Below are 18883 nucleotides of genomic sequence, written 5' to 3'. Positions count from 1 at the left end.
TGTTGGCATTTTATTAAGGCTTAAAGTTACATATAAGAGCTGGCCACTTGAATGACAGGCTGTCTGCCAATAGTTTCCTTATCTTCTTAGTCAGATCCAGCCCTCGCCCCTTAATGGCCTCAGACTTTTGCTTTAAAAAAACAAGATGGTGATGGCCGAAATGCTGAACTCAAGGCGTCATGGTAGCTATGTCCATTATTTTTGTAGTTTATGGCCAAGACACGTGTAACGACAATGCCTGATGATAAATCTCATGTCAAAAATATCATTAGCATTTCTGTTATAGTTTGCGGTACCACATTATTATAGAGTTAACACAATAAACAAACTGATGGTTTCTATCAGACAGCAGTATAGTGGTAATGAAAAATACTCAAGGATATGTGTACAATGCTATATGTTTACTGTGGCAGTCGGCCAACATTTCACAAGTTTAAAAAGATTTATGGTCCCGCCCCTTACGCTACATAGGCAACATGGCGACTATTGAGAGTAAGTAACGTTCCACACTCAACTTTTTGACCCTTATGAGTAGGGTTGGGTACCGAAAGTTGGTGCTTACCTATACAACTGATACGTACTGGGCCAAAACAAAACGCACATTACAGTGCCTCCTTTCGGTGCTTTTTTGTTAATGCTATGTCTCCTTCTATTGGACGTTACACATAACAGAATCATTCATTCATTCATTCGTTCATTTGTTGAGTGTATATTATTATTTAAAGGCACGCTGAGCACCGTTAGGCGTCACTTCTGTTTACATTCAACAATGTTATCAAACACAACAGCGATAGCTGCCCCCTCCCCAAGAATGAGCTCAATGAGCGATAGCTGCTAGTTACCCTGGATTTACACACCTGTTCAAGGGATAGTGATTCCAACATGAAAATTCACCCATTATCTACTCACCCTCATGATGATGGAGGCTCAGGTGAAGTTATAGAGTCCTCACAACAATTGCGGAGATCCAAGGGGAGAGGAGGTAGCAACAAAACTCCACCTAATGGAGGCTTACAGCGCCCCAGATTCAAACGTCCAAAAACACATAATTGAAACCACAAAATATCTCCATACTGCTTGTCCGTAGTGATCCAAGTGTCCTGAAGCCCCGACATAGAAAGTGTTTGGAAAAACATCATCTGAACTCTGTTTTTAGCCTCATTGTAGCCTGTAGCTCTAACTGCCTCACTGGGCAACGCATTCACGTGTGCGCGCTTGCGCGAGATTGTGAGACATGGGCACCGCGCTCATGTATGTGTGCTTGCTTCCACTGGTCTTGCGCTGGCTGGTTGGTACAGCCTGGACACAAATGTTTTTGTTGCAATTTGCGGAGCCTGGGCTGCCTACAGAGACTGGACTTTAATAGAGTTAATATTATTGTAATGTTAATTTAAAAAGTGTTTTTTATTATATTTTAAAACTGTTAATAGAGTTCATATACTGTACCTATTTATTTCTAGGTATTTCTAATTTGCCTCAGCAATAAATAAATAAAAACATTGTTTTTATCATAATTTAAAACTGTTATACAAACTACTCACACGCTTCTGAAAGGTGGCCCATTTGTACCACTTTTCAACCTCCATAAAAAAAAAATCATATTTAGAGGTATCGGTTGAGGCTCCATTTAAGCACTGTTACCGTTTTAAAAGTATCGGTTCAGCACCGGTATTGGAAAAAACCCAAACGATACCCAACCCTACTTACGAGTGCAACTTTCAGGTACTCGTAGTGCATTGCAGTATGCAGTATGCAGTGTGATTGCACTCATGCACTCAAAATAGCATAAGTACAGACAGCGGTAGCTCATAGAAGCATCTGATTTGAGACACAGCATTGGAAACAGGACAGGCTACACATCTCAACAATGGGCAGCTTTGAAAAAGATTTACAGTAAACAACACTGTTTTTCTTTGCACTCTTGCATGTTCAGATGCACATATATATTCATCTGTGTCATGCATAAAACATTTAGTCATGCATGCCTGTATGTGTATTCATTTCAAACTCTACCACTCGCTGTTTCTGCCTGACACATGAAAGCACCGAAGTGAAACTCCTGCCGGGAGAACAACCTTAATGAAGAAATATGATATTACCAAAACGTATGCACACATGACATGTGGATAGTTATTGTAGATCAAAGTGGGTTTTCTTATTGGTTGTGCAACTAGGACAAAATAACTGTTATGATGCATGTGGTGCAGCAGCTGAATCTGTGAAGGAATGTCTCACAAAGCTGTGGTATAACAATACATCCAGTATTTATGGTTCCTGCTGTCAAAACAGTGAGATATGAATCGGTTTATTTCTGCAGTACCATCCTCACCTATGACCTTTAACCTTTTGTCCTCTAATAGAACTCTGAACAGCAAGTAACCACAAACACAAGCAGTCCTTCTTCTTCCAGACAGCGTTTGTGCAAAGCTGTCTGCATTAACTGTGACTGACATTTTATAAAGGATAGACTCTTAAAATTGTATAAGGCTGGGATGGGAAAATGCAATATGCAAATGTCAGATCACTGGAAAAAAAAAAATCAAATTCTTCATGCTGCTATCAGAGCCTTTGATAAGTGCTTTTCAGTTTCACTGTGGAGAGAAAAATACTATAAATGTTCAAGGCTGAATATTAAAGTTTAAGATGTGAGGCTCCCTTTATTCCTCTTCTGACTCATCTGCTTCAGAGTCTCAGGGGACAGTAGCTGCTTTCGGGCCTGGTCTTGTTGCATCGTCTGCTACAACTTGAAGAAGCAGACGAGGCTACTTTCGGAGCTGATGAAGGTCACGACAGCTTTTGTCTCAGGAAGTCTGTGAAGTGTAATGCTGTTTATTTATTTATTCACTTGGTTCCCATTGTTCTTTTTGTCTGTGTATTGAATCTGAGTTTGTTGGAGTTTAGTCTGAAAAACCTCTTTCCCATTAAATGACCCAGGTCACCTTGTTTGTATTGATTGATGTCATTAGCAAAATACTGTGGGTTTGCCCCATTTAGGAGTTATTGAATCTTAGCATTGACTGGCTGCTTAGCAAGGGCTGTGACTTTGTGTTTGTTAATGCGTGAACCTTCTGTTTGATAAAGACAGCTCACTCAGATATGATTCAACAGGTTTAGACAAACAGATGAAGAGAGAGGCCTGTACACTGACTGGTCCAGAGAGGCTTTCAGGTGCAAAGAATTAGTCTGATTTACATCATAGGCAATAAACAGTGACAGAACTAACATGGTGTGTACCAGATGAGATACAACCAGCTGCAGATGGCTAGCAGGAGGCAAAGAGAGTGCTTCAAATTGCTTCTCACATGCAGGCTTTGGCTATTGCAAGCTATAACCAATCCTTAAAGCCTACTTCTGTACAATTTGGAGACTCTGGTGCCAGCCACTGATGAACATTGTAATCCCCCTACACACATGTCTGACATGGGGGTGCTGAGCAGAATTGGCTTAAAGTAACACACAGTGCCCAAACAAAAAATGATACCTGTTGAATATCTTGAAAGATGCTATAATCAAGTAAAACATTCTTACATAAATGCTTTAATGACAGTTACAGATATTGATCCATCCATTCCTCCATTCGTCTGTCAATTTCCATCTGCTTATCTGGGGCTGGGTCGTGGTTGCATCCCTCTTCCCAGCAACACTTTCCGACTCCTCCTTAGTAACCCTGAGGTGTTCCCAGGCCATATGAGATTTATAATCCTTCCAGCATGTTCTGGATCTGCCCTGAAGCCTGCTACCAGTTGGACATGCCCAGAAAAAACCCTGATCAGATGCCCAAAACCTTCTCAACTGGCCTCTTTTTAAGTGAAGGAGCAGCAGCTGTACTTCAAGCTCCCTCTGGATATTTGAACTCCTTACCCTATCTCTAAGGCGGTGCTCAGCTACCCTATGATAGAAACTCATTTTGGCCGCTTGTATCTGCAATCTCATCCTTTCAGTCACTACCCAAAACTTGTGGCCATAGATGAGGGTTGGGACATAGATGGACCGGTAAATCAAAAGCTCTGATTTCTGGCGCAGCGGTCTAATGCAATGCCTGCATCACATCTGACACCGCACTAAACTGCCTGTCCATCTTGCGCTCCATTTTACCCTCATTCATGAACAAACCCTGAGATACTTAAAACTCCTTCATGTGGGGCAGTGACACTCTCCCAACCCAGAAGGGGCAATCCACCATTTCCCTGCAGACAACCATGGCCTCAGACTTGGAGGTACTGACTCTCATCCCGACTTCTTCAAACTTAGCAACTGACTTTCACAGTGAGTGCTGGAGGTCACAGTGTGATGCAGCAGAACAGAACTACATCATCTGCAAAGAGCAGAGATGCAGTTCTGAGGTCCCCAAATAGGACACTTTCCTCCCCTTGGGCTGCACAGTTATCAATAGATACGTTAAATAATGACAGGTTCAATGATTAATTAAACCAAGAAGTTAATTATAACATTCATGGAAATAATGTAGTCCTAATCCATTCATTCATGTTCTTCCACTTATATTGACATGAAAACACAGGGGTTGAAAACCAGTTCCATCACACACTGATTGGAAGATGTAAAAACAGGTCTTTACAACATAGAGTTAAAATGACAAATATGAAGTGTGAAAAATCTGGGCGTTTTTGTTATTTACACAGCAGTTTGTGAAATGATCTTCTCATATGCATGTGTGTTGACACAATAACAGTGAACTGGTAATCAAAGGGACAGGGCATGGAGGAGAGGAGGGGTGTTAACAGATGAATGAGAATGGACGGCAGTGATTGTATCTTGGCCAAGTGGGCAGCTGTGAGGATTGGATCTTCAGTCACAGCCATCGATTCTGAGCCCAGGGGCCAAGTCCAGCTGATCTCCAGAAGATACTGATAGGTTATCTACTCTGCTTGTCTCTGCTGTCAAGCCTGTCTATGTGATTGTTATTGAGCTACGTATGCCCTTGATGGAGAGGTGTGACTTCTCTTCTTTGTTCTGGATCATAGCATTCCACCAGCCTTTGTTTTTTAGTGAAGATTATGATGGTTCTTTTTCTTTTGGTGTTAATGACCTTGACAGCATGTCTCTCTCTAAATTTGTCTCTAATCTCCATGTTTGGATCTCTGTAGGCATGTATTGAATAAATAAGAACAGAGACCAACATTTAGTTTTATTCCCTATTGTCTAACTTGTTTGTAACTAAAGGGAGCAGGATTTCGTATTTCTTCAATAATTCATTGTTCTATTTCAAGCTGAAACAGGATGCTTGGTTGTGACATAATACAGGAAGAGACTTGTCAAATGCAGTTGGTTCAGGCTTTAACAGTCACAGAAAGTGACTCAGTGACTTTGTGCATAAAGTCAAGGTGTCACAAACTGCAGGTGCATCAAAATGAGAGCTGGCACGCATGCAGCCATGATGTGTTAGGAAAAGCAAATGGGGCTTTTATGTTGAACCCCAAATATTCAGCAGTGTCACCCAATGTTCAGGGGCGTTTGTATGTTTTAATTGGAACTTTTTGTTTCGATGCACTAAACCAACAGATACTGATAAAGATATTAATTAAAAGTGTCATTAATTACAAAGCAGGTGCAGTTATCAGTTGAAGCAAATGTGGGGAGCTTCATCATATCACCTAGAGCAGAAAAATGTGGTATGACTGCCAATAACTGGTACTTTAATCACTGTTTTATTAATTTATTTTCTTTACCCATTTATTTCCACTGCCAGGAGGCCAGAGCTTCAGCCAGCCCACTGGACGTTGTGTGGAATATGTATGTTATAGTAGGTCATCTGGAGAATTATTAAACAAAACGAGTCATTTTTTAAAATTTCATTATGAATTTAAAATGGTCAATTGGCAGATAACTAAGAATTATGAGAACAATGCCTGTACATCTAGCAGACACAGAGCAACATGAGCAGCAATTTACCTGTTTTTGTTTGTTTGTTTGTTTGTTTGTTTTGTGTTTTATCTCCACCAGACATAAGCATGTGTTGGGTCATGTGTAATTGCGTGTGTTATATCTCAGCAGCCAATCTCAAAAACTACTGGATCAATCAACCTAATATTTTGTGTGCACATGTATGACTGTATGCTCAAGGACCTCTCTGGGTTGCGGTGATTCATAATTGTTGAAAACCTCATTTTAAACTGTAGTATCTGCAAATCGATTCCATACCCAATATGTTATTATCCACTAAATTACAGCAGATTACAAGATGAATTAGTCCCTGTTTGTTATCTTTGCTGCCATCTTATCTGTGAGGGAGCCAGGAGGGACAATTACACCAGGCCCAGCTGTGACCCAGTTTTGCTCTGTCCGCACTGTGTTGTACCACACCAGGAGCCTTTCAGAAGTGGAACACTTTGACTGCCTGATTTTGTAGACCCAGAGATTTTGTCCATTTGGTAATTTCTTCCATGATATTTGTGCTATCAGGAGTTTTTTTTAGTTTGGCTTAATTGTGTTTATTGGTGTCCTTTCCTGCTTTGTTGTGCTGTAGTCTACAGACAAAGTTAATATCATTCAAAGTCCAGTACCGAATGACTTGGAATAAGATTACGGGCAGTGTGTTAGTCATTTGTAATGCATTCATCCTCATACAGTAGTTGTATTTCACATACAGTGCCTGTTAGCAGGAAAACTCTGCTCTGTGCAACGTGCAGTGGCTCTGTCAAAAATAGACAAGCCGTGTATTTTTATTAGTTTCCCGGACACTTCTGAAACACGCTGCGGTGTGTCTGCTGAAGTTGTCTAGAGTGGCCGCAAACAGTCCCCCGCCTGGGGAAGATCTGCTCTCTTCCACTTTCTTTTCTACTACTCTCCTGAGAAAAATATCTGCCCCCTTAGCTGCTAGACTTTATAGTTGGTAGATCTCACCAGTTAGTCTCTAACTTTGTTTGTCTGCTGTTTGGTGCTGGGCAGGTGGCACACCGTTGTTTTGCCAGGAGTTGTCGGCTGCCTGCTGCTCTAACCAGGGTTTATGAAAGCGGTGAGACTGAGCCACACAGAAAATGTGCTGTAAAAACCCTTTCACGTTACACTCCATCATTTGTTTTACAGAAAATATAAAAGATATTACTTGGTGGAGCTTTAAATAACTCACTTGTTAGGTGTAACCTGGTCCCAGTACACATAGCACAACTTCTTCATCCCGTCGTACCTTGAACCTGTTCAGCCAGTCCGCCCTGCTCTGCTGTCATCCATCCATCCATCCATCCATCCATCCTCCCATCCCAACATCCTAGGATTTCAGCACTGCTTCATCTGGCCCCACAGTCCTGCTGAATATGCATGGATACAAGTGCAGTCAGCGACATTAAACGTTACAGTGCCAGCATGCCCTGGAGTGGCCTGTGCAGTCAGAGAAGCAGCAGAGGTACCGAAGGAGAGGGCAGATTGAGTCGTCCTGCATCAGTAACTTTCCTTTGATAAGATCCCAGCCTCATCTGCAGATACAGGAAGAGCAGGTGGGAAGATAAAATGAGTTAACAACAGGGACACCGAAAGCATGAGGCAACTAAAACAAAAGAGAGTGAACAAAGTATGACAGATTTAATAGTAATAAAATTACTGTTTTCTCTCACTGTAGCTTGGAACTTGGAATTCAATTATATGAAAGCCAGTAAGCTGTCTATCTAATTATTTTCAAACCTAAAGATCTGAATTGTCAGCTAGCTTCACTGTATTTTTTATCAGTCGTTTCACAATATCCAAAGCAAGAGCTCTTATTGATTCATCCAAACATACAGGTAATAAAACCAGACAACCTCTGCGTGGGAGATAAAGAAACCTCATGAGGCTTATGAAAACATTCTATTCAAAGAGAATAAAAGGAAAAGGTTGAATTTGTTGCTGTCTGCAGAGTTTTGATGCTTTGTTTTGGCAGTAGTTTCAACAACTATCAGCAGGCTCCCAGATCAGTGCTGTTGGAATCAATGTGCACCGCAGGAACTCCATGTTGTGAGTGATACAGTAGCTGTAAACTTTGATCTGCTTCACATCCAGTGTTATGGAGCTCGTCAGACCTCATTGTTTTTAACTTTTTCTTGTCCCAGCGGTAAATGGTGCATTGAACTATGAAATCTGACGTGCGCTGGTCTTAAATTATGACAACAAAGATGCAAACACCATCCATATTTCCCTTTAAACGTAAACATACCATGAAATGAGTTTCTACAAACACATTTTAGGAAGTAAAACCTGCAGAAAAAAATTACAACCCCAAGGTCTTTAATCATGTCTGTGCTATACTGTACCTGTTTAAAGCTAGGCGAGGCAGACATCTGGAAAAGCAGCTCTCCCGTCTCTGTCCTAGGCCCCGCTCACCAGATGACCACAGGCATATGCTTGTGTTTCATACAGTAGGCCTAACTCAGTGTTTCCCATACGCTGATTTATTTAATCTTTTGTCATTGTAGAGTTGTACCCAGCTCATTCACTCAGCCCCTCTCTGCCCTGCTCACTCTCTTTCTGTTTATTAAACCACAAATGAGACAAGAGTTAGCAAGCTAATGTTAGCCACCTCACTGTTTCTTCATCTCACTTGCTGCTATTAAGGATTTCTTCCCTGGAAGGAGAGCAGGCAGCAGCTCAGGAGATGGATCCTCGGTCGGCAGCTATAGTGTGAACTCTCCAACGCCAGGTGTCACAGCAGGCTGGTGCTGTGTCTAACCTGTTAGCCGATGTGGCGGGGTGTCAGGGCTGTCCTGTCCCACAGAGTGTGTGTTGCACTGGCTGGCTGGATTCGGGTTTCTGTGGCCACTAACGGGGGATCAGTCTCTGGAACTGCTGCCGCTCCTCTCCTGGTGAGGTGGTTTGCAGTGGTGGGGAGTGAGGTTGAGGACACACCTTGATACGTGGCTCTAGCTAATGTTAGCTACATAAACATTAATTTTTGAAGCTGCAGCTGTGAGCCTTTGGCTCCAGTTAGCAGAGGGCTAATATAAGCAACATTTTCCCTCCATCTCTGCAACACTTCACCAATATTGACATCTGTTTTTTTTTAATTCTTTTATTGTCACATTTCCCTTTTAGACTCTCTTTTTTGATATTTTGCTCTTCCTTTATTGGGTTGCTTTCTGTAGGATTTTCCGCCATTGAATCAGGCATTGTCAAAGGGACATGTAGGCAATTCTACATTAGTAGAACAGACAATAGAGACACCTTGTCTCTGACAGACAGGTAACCTATCCACTTATTTCATTGCGCCCAAATGAGATGATTGGATGGGCTTATTACAGGCCTGCGACAGCCACAGATACCAGATATTTAAAAAAAAAAAAAAAAATTCAGAGCATTTACTGATTGCTATCGGGATGTAAAGAGAATTTCAACAAAAAATGCTTCTAATATAAGTTGCCTACTCTACTTCTAATCCAAGAAAAGTCCACTGCTGTTGGTAAAAACAGGTTGCTTTTCAGTTACGCAGCCTGGATATTGCTCTGCAGTTCAAGGAGAACCATTCATCAGATCATCAGGTGGATAAGGGTTGAGTTGGGATGAGTTTTACTTAGTTACATGTCACCATTTCAAAAGTTCAGGATGGTTTTAGTGTGTCATTTACAAACAGCAAGTAAATTGACAAAAGCTGCAAACAATGCAGATGTCAGTACGTTCCCAACTATCTATAATGTGTGTTTTTTCCATTGTGTCAGGTGATGGACAGGTTGATTTCGAGGAGTTTATGACCATCCTTGGACCCAAACTCCTGTCCTCTGAAACGAGAGAAGGCTTCCTGGGCAGCACAATAGATACCATCTTCTGGCAGGTAAAACTTTATTCTCTTGAACACATCTGTTAAATTTGCTGAGTCATGAATTGAACAGGATATAGAGAAACGGTGCTGTATGTCTCCGCTGAAAGATAATAACTGCAAAGTGGAGCAGGAAATGGATCATGATTATTACTTTCATTTTTCAGCCTCCAGAGGTTTTCTCCTGGAAACCAAGGGCCTAACATTTTGAAAAGTTTTTGTCAAATGAAAACTGTTGCAATATCCGGTTGTGGTTCAAAGAAGCAGTCCTTTCTTTGCTGCACTAAAAACTGTGGTAATGCCTTCATGTTAACAAACTCGTGTTTAATTCCTCTGTATAATCCACCAGATGTAAAAACCCTACGGACCACATACATCAGAAATAGGACATATGATGGTTAAATGTCAAGATATTAAGAAGTTCAGTTCAAATTGTGGCATTCCCAAAAGGGTTGTTTTTATCTGACAAGAACTAGAGATGGGTCTCACCATTCACAAACAATCGAGGATGCGTTTGCAACACAGGGATAGAAAACACTTTAACACAATGTCATGATAGCTTAATTATAGACTAAGTATTTAGAAATAGAGCACCTTTTTGTAAAACAGTAGGATTACCGTTTAATTTGTATGTGACACTCATCCTAGCATTTCCAAATCTTTATTTTCTTTCCTTCTCGGAATAATGAACATTTTCCACCCATGTCTTTTGCGATTTGTGCACTTGAAGTCCCAAAACCAACTTCATCTTGTACTCCTTCGAAAAGCTATATCTTGTTTTCTCCCTCCATCTCACTGATGACATTGTTCAGAAACCTATCTGTAGAAGATAACAAAACACAAATGGTTAAGAAAGAAGAGCTGTGGTGTTGCACAGTCAACTTAGAACTCAGAGGATTTTTTGTTGCTGAAAAAAATATTTGTGCTCAGAGGAAGAAATTATCCTGGGACTCACATAAGTCAAAGTGTGACTAGGCCCAGGAGTCTTCTCTGCTTCTCTGTACTAATGCAATCCATAAATCTCGTTAAAGGAAGTACTACTTTATTTGACTCAGTTTCCACTTGGCTCTCACTGTTTCTGTACATCTTTGAAGGACAGTGCAAAATAAAAGCTTTATATAGAGCATCTCACTGAGTGATATTGTGACTGATGATGGTAATGTGTGACCCTGACAGATGTACCTAAAGGGTTCTGAGAATCTAAAGAGAGTCAGAGTGACAGAGGAATCAGTGGCATGAGAAACAAATGAGAGAAGTCATGAGAGTGATGAATGTGCATGACAATAGAAAGAGTGAGAGAGCATGAATGGGAATGATGACAAATGGAGCAGGTGTGAGGGGAAGTATGGACATTTGGCACTGATAGTAACACTTGGCAAGCCTGTCCTCTTGATGTAATCATCGGCTTGACCCGGGCTTTTTCTCTGGGTCAGGAGCTTGTGGTTTACACCATGAGGACATGAGTCTTCGGAGGTATGAGTGCAGACTGGGTGAACGTGCTGCCAGCCCCATTTGGCTGCTGCAATGACCTTGGTTTATGCAGGAGAGTGCTTGGCCTGAAAGGTTTTTGTTTTCACCTCTCCAAGTGAGGCTGATGGTTGTGGGTTGGCCGGGTTGGGATTTGTTACTTCTACACTCACAAACCCACATTTTTCTGTCTGATGAATTCATGCATAGAGGCTGGAATCAGCAGCAAACATCTCATGGGTGGAGCATATTGAGAGGGGAAAAACACTCAAATGTTGATTTGTCATGATTATTTCTCCACATGCCCCACAGATGATTAGTTGCTTGAGGTATTACAGTTTTGTGCTTAGTTTAGTTTGTTAATGGACTGAGGTGTGTGACTCAGCCACTTCCTCATTTTGTGTTTTGTCATTCTGCTTGAATATCTGTTGTGAAGTCGAAGTGTTTCTAACATATTGGCTTACATACTGGTTGGAGGATACCATATGCAATTTTACCAATTTGGCAACTTTCTTGCTAGGTCTAGCAACTTTTCAGACCCTTTTTAGCAACTTTAATTCTACAAAGCGACTTGTGATAAATTTTGTGACTTATTCAGACCATCAGGGAAAAGCAGAAAGATTTTGTATTGTAAATCATTTCCTTGCATGCAGCAGACCATGGCTATTCCGCGGTCAGCGCAGGAGTCTCTCCTCTCACCACTTGCGCTGTGCAGGAGGTGTGGGACAGGCAGGAGGAGAGAGCATGCCGCTCACTGTGGGACTCCAGTTGTTGTGAGTTTCTATAGTTATGTTACTCCCCTGCTCTCTGAATTGGAAGTGCCAGAAATGGTGAGAGACAGGTGGAGACAGAGTAAACTTTACTGCTACAATGTAGCACAAATGAAAACATCAGAACAAAGTTCTTAACAAAAAATTCAGTGTAAACTCCAAGTTAAATAATTAATACACTCTCTGACCAGACTAATGCAACATCTACTTAGAGAAAATAGTGTCAGCGCCATAGATGCAACAAGATATGTCAGCGCATGTTACAGTCTAAGAGACAACCAACACACACACACGCAGACTCACACACACCAACAACACATAAAAGCTGGAGTTCATCTCTTTACAGCTTACCGTCTGCTTTTTATTAATTCCTACTCCATGTTTTTTTGTTTGTTTTCACACACAAACACATAAAATGTGGTCATAGGTAACTATATATGAGACATGTGAGATATGCATGTCTATATATGTGCTGTCATTAGTGTAAACAGTTGTAAATTTTATTCAGTACCTTTTAATTGTATTTGTGCTTTGGTAACACGTTAAACTTTTGGAGGTCCTCCTTGCTACTTTTATTTGAAAAGAGTTGGCAACACTGACCATACGATTGTCCTGTCATCAGCCATCTTATCTTCAGACAGTGATATCTAATGAAATAGCGCCTCATGAATGAAATACGTACTTAACATAAAGTTACCTAGGTGAGGTTTAGGCAAGTAAAGTTACATAGGTCAGGTTTAGGATGGTGATGACGGAGGTTGAAATGAGACAAAGTTCACTTGGTTTCAGTCTGTTCCAAACACTGGTCTCCTGGGGAGGAGTCCTGTGTTGTTTGACCCATCCACCACCCCAACCTGCCTCCTTACACGGACTACTTCCTCTTTACTCCCATCAGCGTACTGGTTGCATTGGTCGCAGCCTTCCCGATTACATGGATTGCATACAAATTGTGGTGCATTATTTTTCTTATGTACAAACAGTGCATGAGAACAGCCAGCCTCAGCTCGACAATCTTTTTTTACAAGGCAGTCAAAAAAGGAGAAAAACATTACGTCTGCTCAGACAGAATGGTTCATGCAGTGTAACTTTTGTGCAACAATAGAAGAATGGAAATGATCTTAGCAATGCAAGTATACATGAAGAAAAATAACACTATTTGCTCAGAAGCCCACCCAACAGTTCAGCAAACACTGAATAAACCATCAGCCAGGACGACTCATGCTGCTGGCTCATTATGTCCCACTCATCAAAATTCAGAAACTACACTGCCCTCACAATCAGCAAGTGTTGCATGCTTGTAAAGACGACTCTTCCTTTGTGTCAACTAACAGGATACAAGAAAATGTGTATAATATGTTACACAATATATAGTGTATTAAAAATGGATTTCCTTCCTGCTCCGCCTGATATCAAAGAATTGCTTTCTGGTTTTATGCTTTAAAGCTGCACTACTCAGTGTTATTGTAATATGAAATATAATGAATGTGACTATGTGCAGACTTATGGAATAATCGTCAGTTTGACAGAAGACACCAACTGAATGCTAATAATGCTATGTGTCTGCTGGATGTGTGAATAGGTAGTTGTATGCTAACATGGTAGCCATAATAACCAGGTGATAATATGTCAGGTGGTGGGTTTGTCAGTTTGTTTGGGAATGATCTGGTCCATCGTGGCTTCATCAGGTTCAGATTAATGCAGTTAATGTTGTGGTACCATTGAGAAGAAGCTGGAACAACCAGATCAACAATTATTGGACAGGTAATTAAACCTTCAGTCCATCACAATGAAGTCACAAAAGCACATTTTAAATGGTAAATGGACTGTGCTTGCATAGCACTTCTCTAGTTTTCAGGTCACTCAAATCGCTTTTACACTACATTTCACATTTACCCATTCACACACACATTCACACACTAGTGGCTGAGACTACCACACATGGTGCCAACTGCTACTCAGTAGCCATTCACACACGCTTACACACTGATGGAACAGTGATGGGGACCAATTTGGGGTTCAGTTCCCAAGGATACTTCAACATGCGGGCTGCAGGAGCCGGTGAATCGAACTACCAATTTTCGATTAGTGGGCAACACGCTCTGAGCCAAAGCCGCCCCAAATCTATACAAAATAATTGTAATATTTCACGATGATGAAACCACAGTAAACTGACTATGTGAATGAGGGACAGTCAGCATCATTTGACCTTTATGTCATTTTTATGAAGATTGCTTTTTGGCATCATTGGGCTTTAAGTGCAGAGAGAGCAGTGTTGATGTTATTGACCTGGCAGGAAAAGGAATGCTGGTCAAGTCATTTTTATTAGCTTTGTCCAGCAGCTATAGCTCGCTCTGCCAGTCGATCAGTCCACAAAATTTCCTCACCTTTTGGCAGCAATAGTTTTTGCCCTAGGAGGCTGAAATTTAGTATGGAGGTCGAGTGTGTGTGTGTGTGTGTGTGTGTGTGTTTGTAAAAGTTTGTGTTTGTGTTCATGCCAACAGACCCAATCACTGTGACGTTTGGCTAATAACAACAATCACTCCCGTGACTGTAACGTCTAAAGATATATGGTTAAACACGCTGGGCCAACCTGTCTGACATTTTTGCTGTGCTCATTTTATTTACAATTTTGCTTTGGTAGCGTCTTTAATAAGCCACATCTAAAAGCACAGACTCTAAAAATGTACCACTGTAGCTCGCACAACACCCAACTAAAATAAATATATCTCACTATGAATGACTGATAATATTGATTGAATTATGTTGAGGAGGGCCATATATATATATATATATATGCCACACCCCTTTCATATTTCATGAATGGTTTGTGGTAGACTCTTGTGGGAGACATCACTTTGTCTGTAGCTTTGCTTCAGTGTTAACCAATGAGCACTACACCAAAATAACAGGTTAATTTAAGTAAATTAGTCTCTGACTTTGTTGTCGTTTTTCTATTAGAACTCTACAATAATACTGAAATGGTTTGCATAACTTTTTTATAAAGGAAGAGTTTACCATCCTCTTTAAATTTTTGTCGAGTTTTATTTCAGCACATTCATTTAGCACATCTCATTTTAATGATCTGTCTTTGAAGACTAAAAACCCAATAAACTCCTCATGAAGGATGGCCACAGTGCAGTGCAGAGTTCTTAGAAGCTCTGCAAGCAGTAGGCTAATTGTTGTTTTTCTTTAGTTTCAGATCTGCAATAACCTTTACAGTCTTCAAAGACACTAAAGAGTAAGAACCAGATGCTTGAATCAGCTTAATAAATCCACAAAGCTCTGTAGCTTTATGACTGATCAGCTGTCTTTACAGAAAAATTCTAGTTCATTTGAATACCCAGCCCTCTCCATAAAACATGAATCACGACAAGAATACAACAATGATGCAACACTGAAAGCATTTAGCTGGAGGGGTTTTGTGTAACCCTTATTAAAATCCACAGTTATCAAAGCATTTGACAGTGTTTCACAGATTACATTTTCCTCCATCTGGCATTTTGTAGGATTTTACAATTAAGTATTTATTTTCCCCAGCCGAGGCTGTCGGAGTTTGTCTCCATCAGAGCGGAGCAGGATTCACTCAGCAGCAGTGTGACACAGGCGGACCCTGGCTAACTCAAATGAACCTCATGTTCTGGTTCCCTCTTGTTGAACCATGAGAGCAGCTCAGTTCCTGTCGTAGCTGAGAGATTTTCTCATTCCACTAATGTCAGGCAAAGTGTCACATCCTCACCAGCTGGAGTGATGGGATAATGATTCACTCGATGTCACACACTCACCTTCCTACTCACTCGTATCTGCTCTTGAACAGTTTGTTAATGTATCTAATTATCTTGTCTGGATAATTATGAGCTTGTAATTGAACAACTGCAAACATTTTATTTTTCTTCTGTTTGCTAATCATCACTGGCAGGATTAGCCAAAAGAGGGCTTTATCAATAATAAACACACCACTCGACTTTCATAAAGACAGTAACATTTTATGTTGCAGTATATTCAGTCTCTTTAATATGCATCTGTTACATAAATTTAACTAAATGTCTCATAATAGCACAAGGTAATTCTGTGATTTTGTTTCAACACCTTTGCTTCAAAGGACTTTTTCTCAGGCTGGATGGACATTACTTTGTCATGTTAGGAATTTCTTCCTGTTTGTGTAAATATTGACAGTGTGTGAGCTAGACATTTTAGAAGATCAAGGCTCCTCTGTGTTTTTAATTACAGAGCAGTGTCACTTATGTAATTAACCCCTGTGCAGGACTGTGGCTCACTGTTAAGATGCTAAGTGACCTGAGTACAGTGAGGCACACAGCAGCTCTGAATGAGAGTGGAGGAAATGTTGATCATATAAGTGGTGTCATAATTCAGAACTTGTGAAAACTCATAAGCCATTACTTGTCGATACTCGTCAAACACAGTGTGTGCCATCACTGTTTGCTTGAGATTTACTACATGAAACTGACTGGGTAAATGGGAATGTTCAGGAACAGACCGGCCATTGGGAAGAACGGGAAGACTCACGAACAGCCGGCCCATTCCAGGCCCAACTAGCTGTTGGTCTTAGAGTTTTTACTTTTCAAGCTCTTATTCTCATTAGTTACTATATGGCATGGGGCAACCAGAGCCACGCTGGCACTCACAGCTGCAGACAGAACAGGGTGTAATGCTGCCTGTCAGATTGGACCAATAGGATACAAGCGGCTCCTTCCAATTTGGACAGATCCTCATTTTTGTTGGAATCTGATTGGCTCAGTCAGTTTCATCATAAAGAGCTTCATCCTTCTTAAGTTATGTGGTAACTAATTAGCAGATGAAAAAGCAAAATGTGGTGCTAAAAAGCAAAGTATGTTGCAAGAAGCAGCTGAATGTGCCAAACTGACAGATCTTTTCTGTGGCGGAGGGGCCAAGGTTTGTGGTCACTGTTAGCAAGGCCACTGATGACTGCTGGACTGTTCTGAGACTTTCTGGTGATGTGAGGGAGGATAATCTTCATTTGTTTGCTTACATAATAAAGCATCAGTAAAAGTACAATAATGTTGTAGAATAATATACCAGCAAACCAAGTACTTTACTTTGATATTCAAGATATTCTTGTACTTGTTATTTTATTTGTTTTTTTGCAGCTGCATTGTAATTTTTGATTATATATTGAAAAACACTGAGTATATGATTGAATGTATTTCAGTACTCTATTGACTGAGCGTATTCATTGCGGTATTCATGGTGTTCCAGCTCACTATGGCTCACCTGGTCTGGTCTTCTTTTAAATCAGACGTGTTCAGCAAACTGAAGAGGCAGGTGTCAGCTAAGCATCCTAAAGTGCTCTGAAAGTCTTGAGCATTATGAGATTCTTTTCGTATCACAAAAACTATATTAGTGTTAAAATTACTGCCAAAAATGATCTGCCCCTGCCCTTCGGGTGCTCGCATAAAAGGCCTCTCTATCTCAAAGTCCTGGGCTGAATTTCAGTCCCAGGACGTCCCTGGGGATTTGGGGACTTCTGCTATCATTTTAGATACACTGTATGTAACATTTGAGCCTGATATTCTCTCTCTGTCAGCTACTAAAAAATATCATCATTATCTTGTTGTTTTCTCCCCTGTATTTTTTAGCTTCTCTTTAAAGTTGGACATCATTTGTATGGCAGGGATTGTGTCCAAAACAGAAAGAAATATTTTGAGGAGGTTGCCTGAACACATTGTTCCAAAATCAATACTGGGTGCTTATTCAATGCACTGCATGGCGCTGTGGAATACTACTCTTTAGCAAAAATGAACCCAGAGAAACTGATGGTAATTTTCCTTAATTTGTCATGAACTATGCAAGCAGTGGGGGTGGGGAATATCATGAAGACATTTATTAACACTTTACAGTATGGTTTGCACATTTGTGGGTAGTTACTATGGAAACCCGGTGATAATTAAAGCTGCAGTAGAAAGCTTGAAAGCGGTTGATTTTTGAGTCTCATCTGAGTTAGGTTTCGTTCGTCTCCACCCTGAGCCCCTCCTACCACACGAGCACGCGAGTATTTTATCCTACTTGGTTCTATTTCTCCCTCTCTTGGGGAGCCTCGGCTCTCCCTCACCACGCAGCAGCCCACCCCATCCCTCCCTCGCGGCCCCACACATACTCCCGAGCCTCGGCTCTCCCTCACTGTGCAGCAGTCCGCCCCACACATACCCCCGAGGCTCGGCTCTCCCTCTCCGCGGAGAGCCCTCGGCTCTGCTCCCACGGCCGACCCTTGCGCCCTCCGGCTGGGCCCGGCCCCACCTCACCCTTCCCCTCCCTCCGGAGCTCCAGGGAACCGAGTTCTGTCTTCCTTTTTTTTATGAGAGAATAGACTGAGACGTTCTTTACTGATCAATTATTATTTCTTGATGAGTTCATGAATATTTGTGCATCAGAATAACGACCACTTTATTCATGATAAGAAGAGAGATAAATGTATTGAACAGAGTTTGTAAGTATGCTTTGAGATTTGTCCATGGAGCTTTGTGGAAAGGTGGTAACTTCAAACACAAACCGCTTTCACAATCTTTCACAATATTTACTTTATATATTTACAAAATGTCTCAACATCTAGCAAAAATAACCAGCAGAAAAACAGAAAAACTGAAAAAAAGTCAGAAGGATTAGCTATTCAGTGAAGCGACAATGTGTTGATGATTGTTAAATTAAAATTTAAATTCCATGATCCATAACAAAATGTTCTGATTTATCATGTGTGTAGATGGACAACACAGTACAGTCCTATCATAGGCAGAAAGTTTTGGCAGTAATCAATCAATCAGTTCAATCAATTTTATTTATAAAGCCCAATATCACAAATCACAGTTTGCCTCAGAGGGCTTTACAGCATACGACATCCCTCTGTCCTTTGGACCCTCACTGCGGATAAGGAAAACTC

The 18883-nt window shown here is 41.0% G+C and overlaps 1 protein-coding gene across 3 annotated transcripts in view; it reads left to right on the top strand.

Moving 5' to 3' along the window:
• Positions 1-18883, top strand: part of LOC125889489 (calcium-binding protein 8-like) — a 107344-nt gene that overhangs the window by 38361 nt on the left and 50100 nt on the right. For all 3 annotated transcript variants that reach the window (XM_049577526.1, XM_049577527.1, XM_049577525.1), the window contains exon 4: positions 9639-9751. In XM_049577526.1, the coding sequence (XP_049433483.1) occupies positions 9639-9751 (113 nt within the window). The remainder of the gene's footprint in view (positions 1-9638; positions 9752-18883) is intronic.

This window comes from Epinephelus fuscoguttatus, linkage group LG5 (genome assembly GCF_011397635.1).
Source record: "Epinephelus fuscoguttatus linkage group LG5, E.fuscoguttatus.final_Chr_v1".
NCBI lineage: Eukaryota > Metazoa > Chordata > Actinopteri > Perciformes > Serranidae > Epinephelus > Epinephelus fuscoguttatus.
This window is presented reverse-complemented; position numbering and strand designations above follow the sequence as displayed.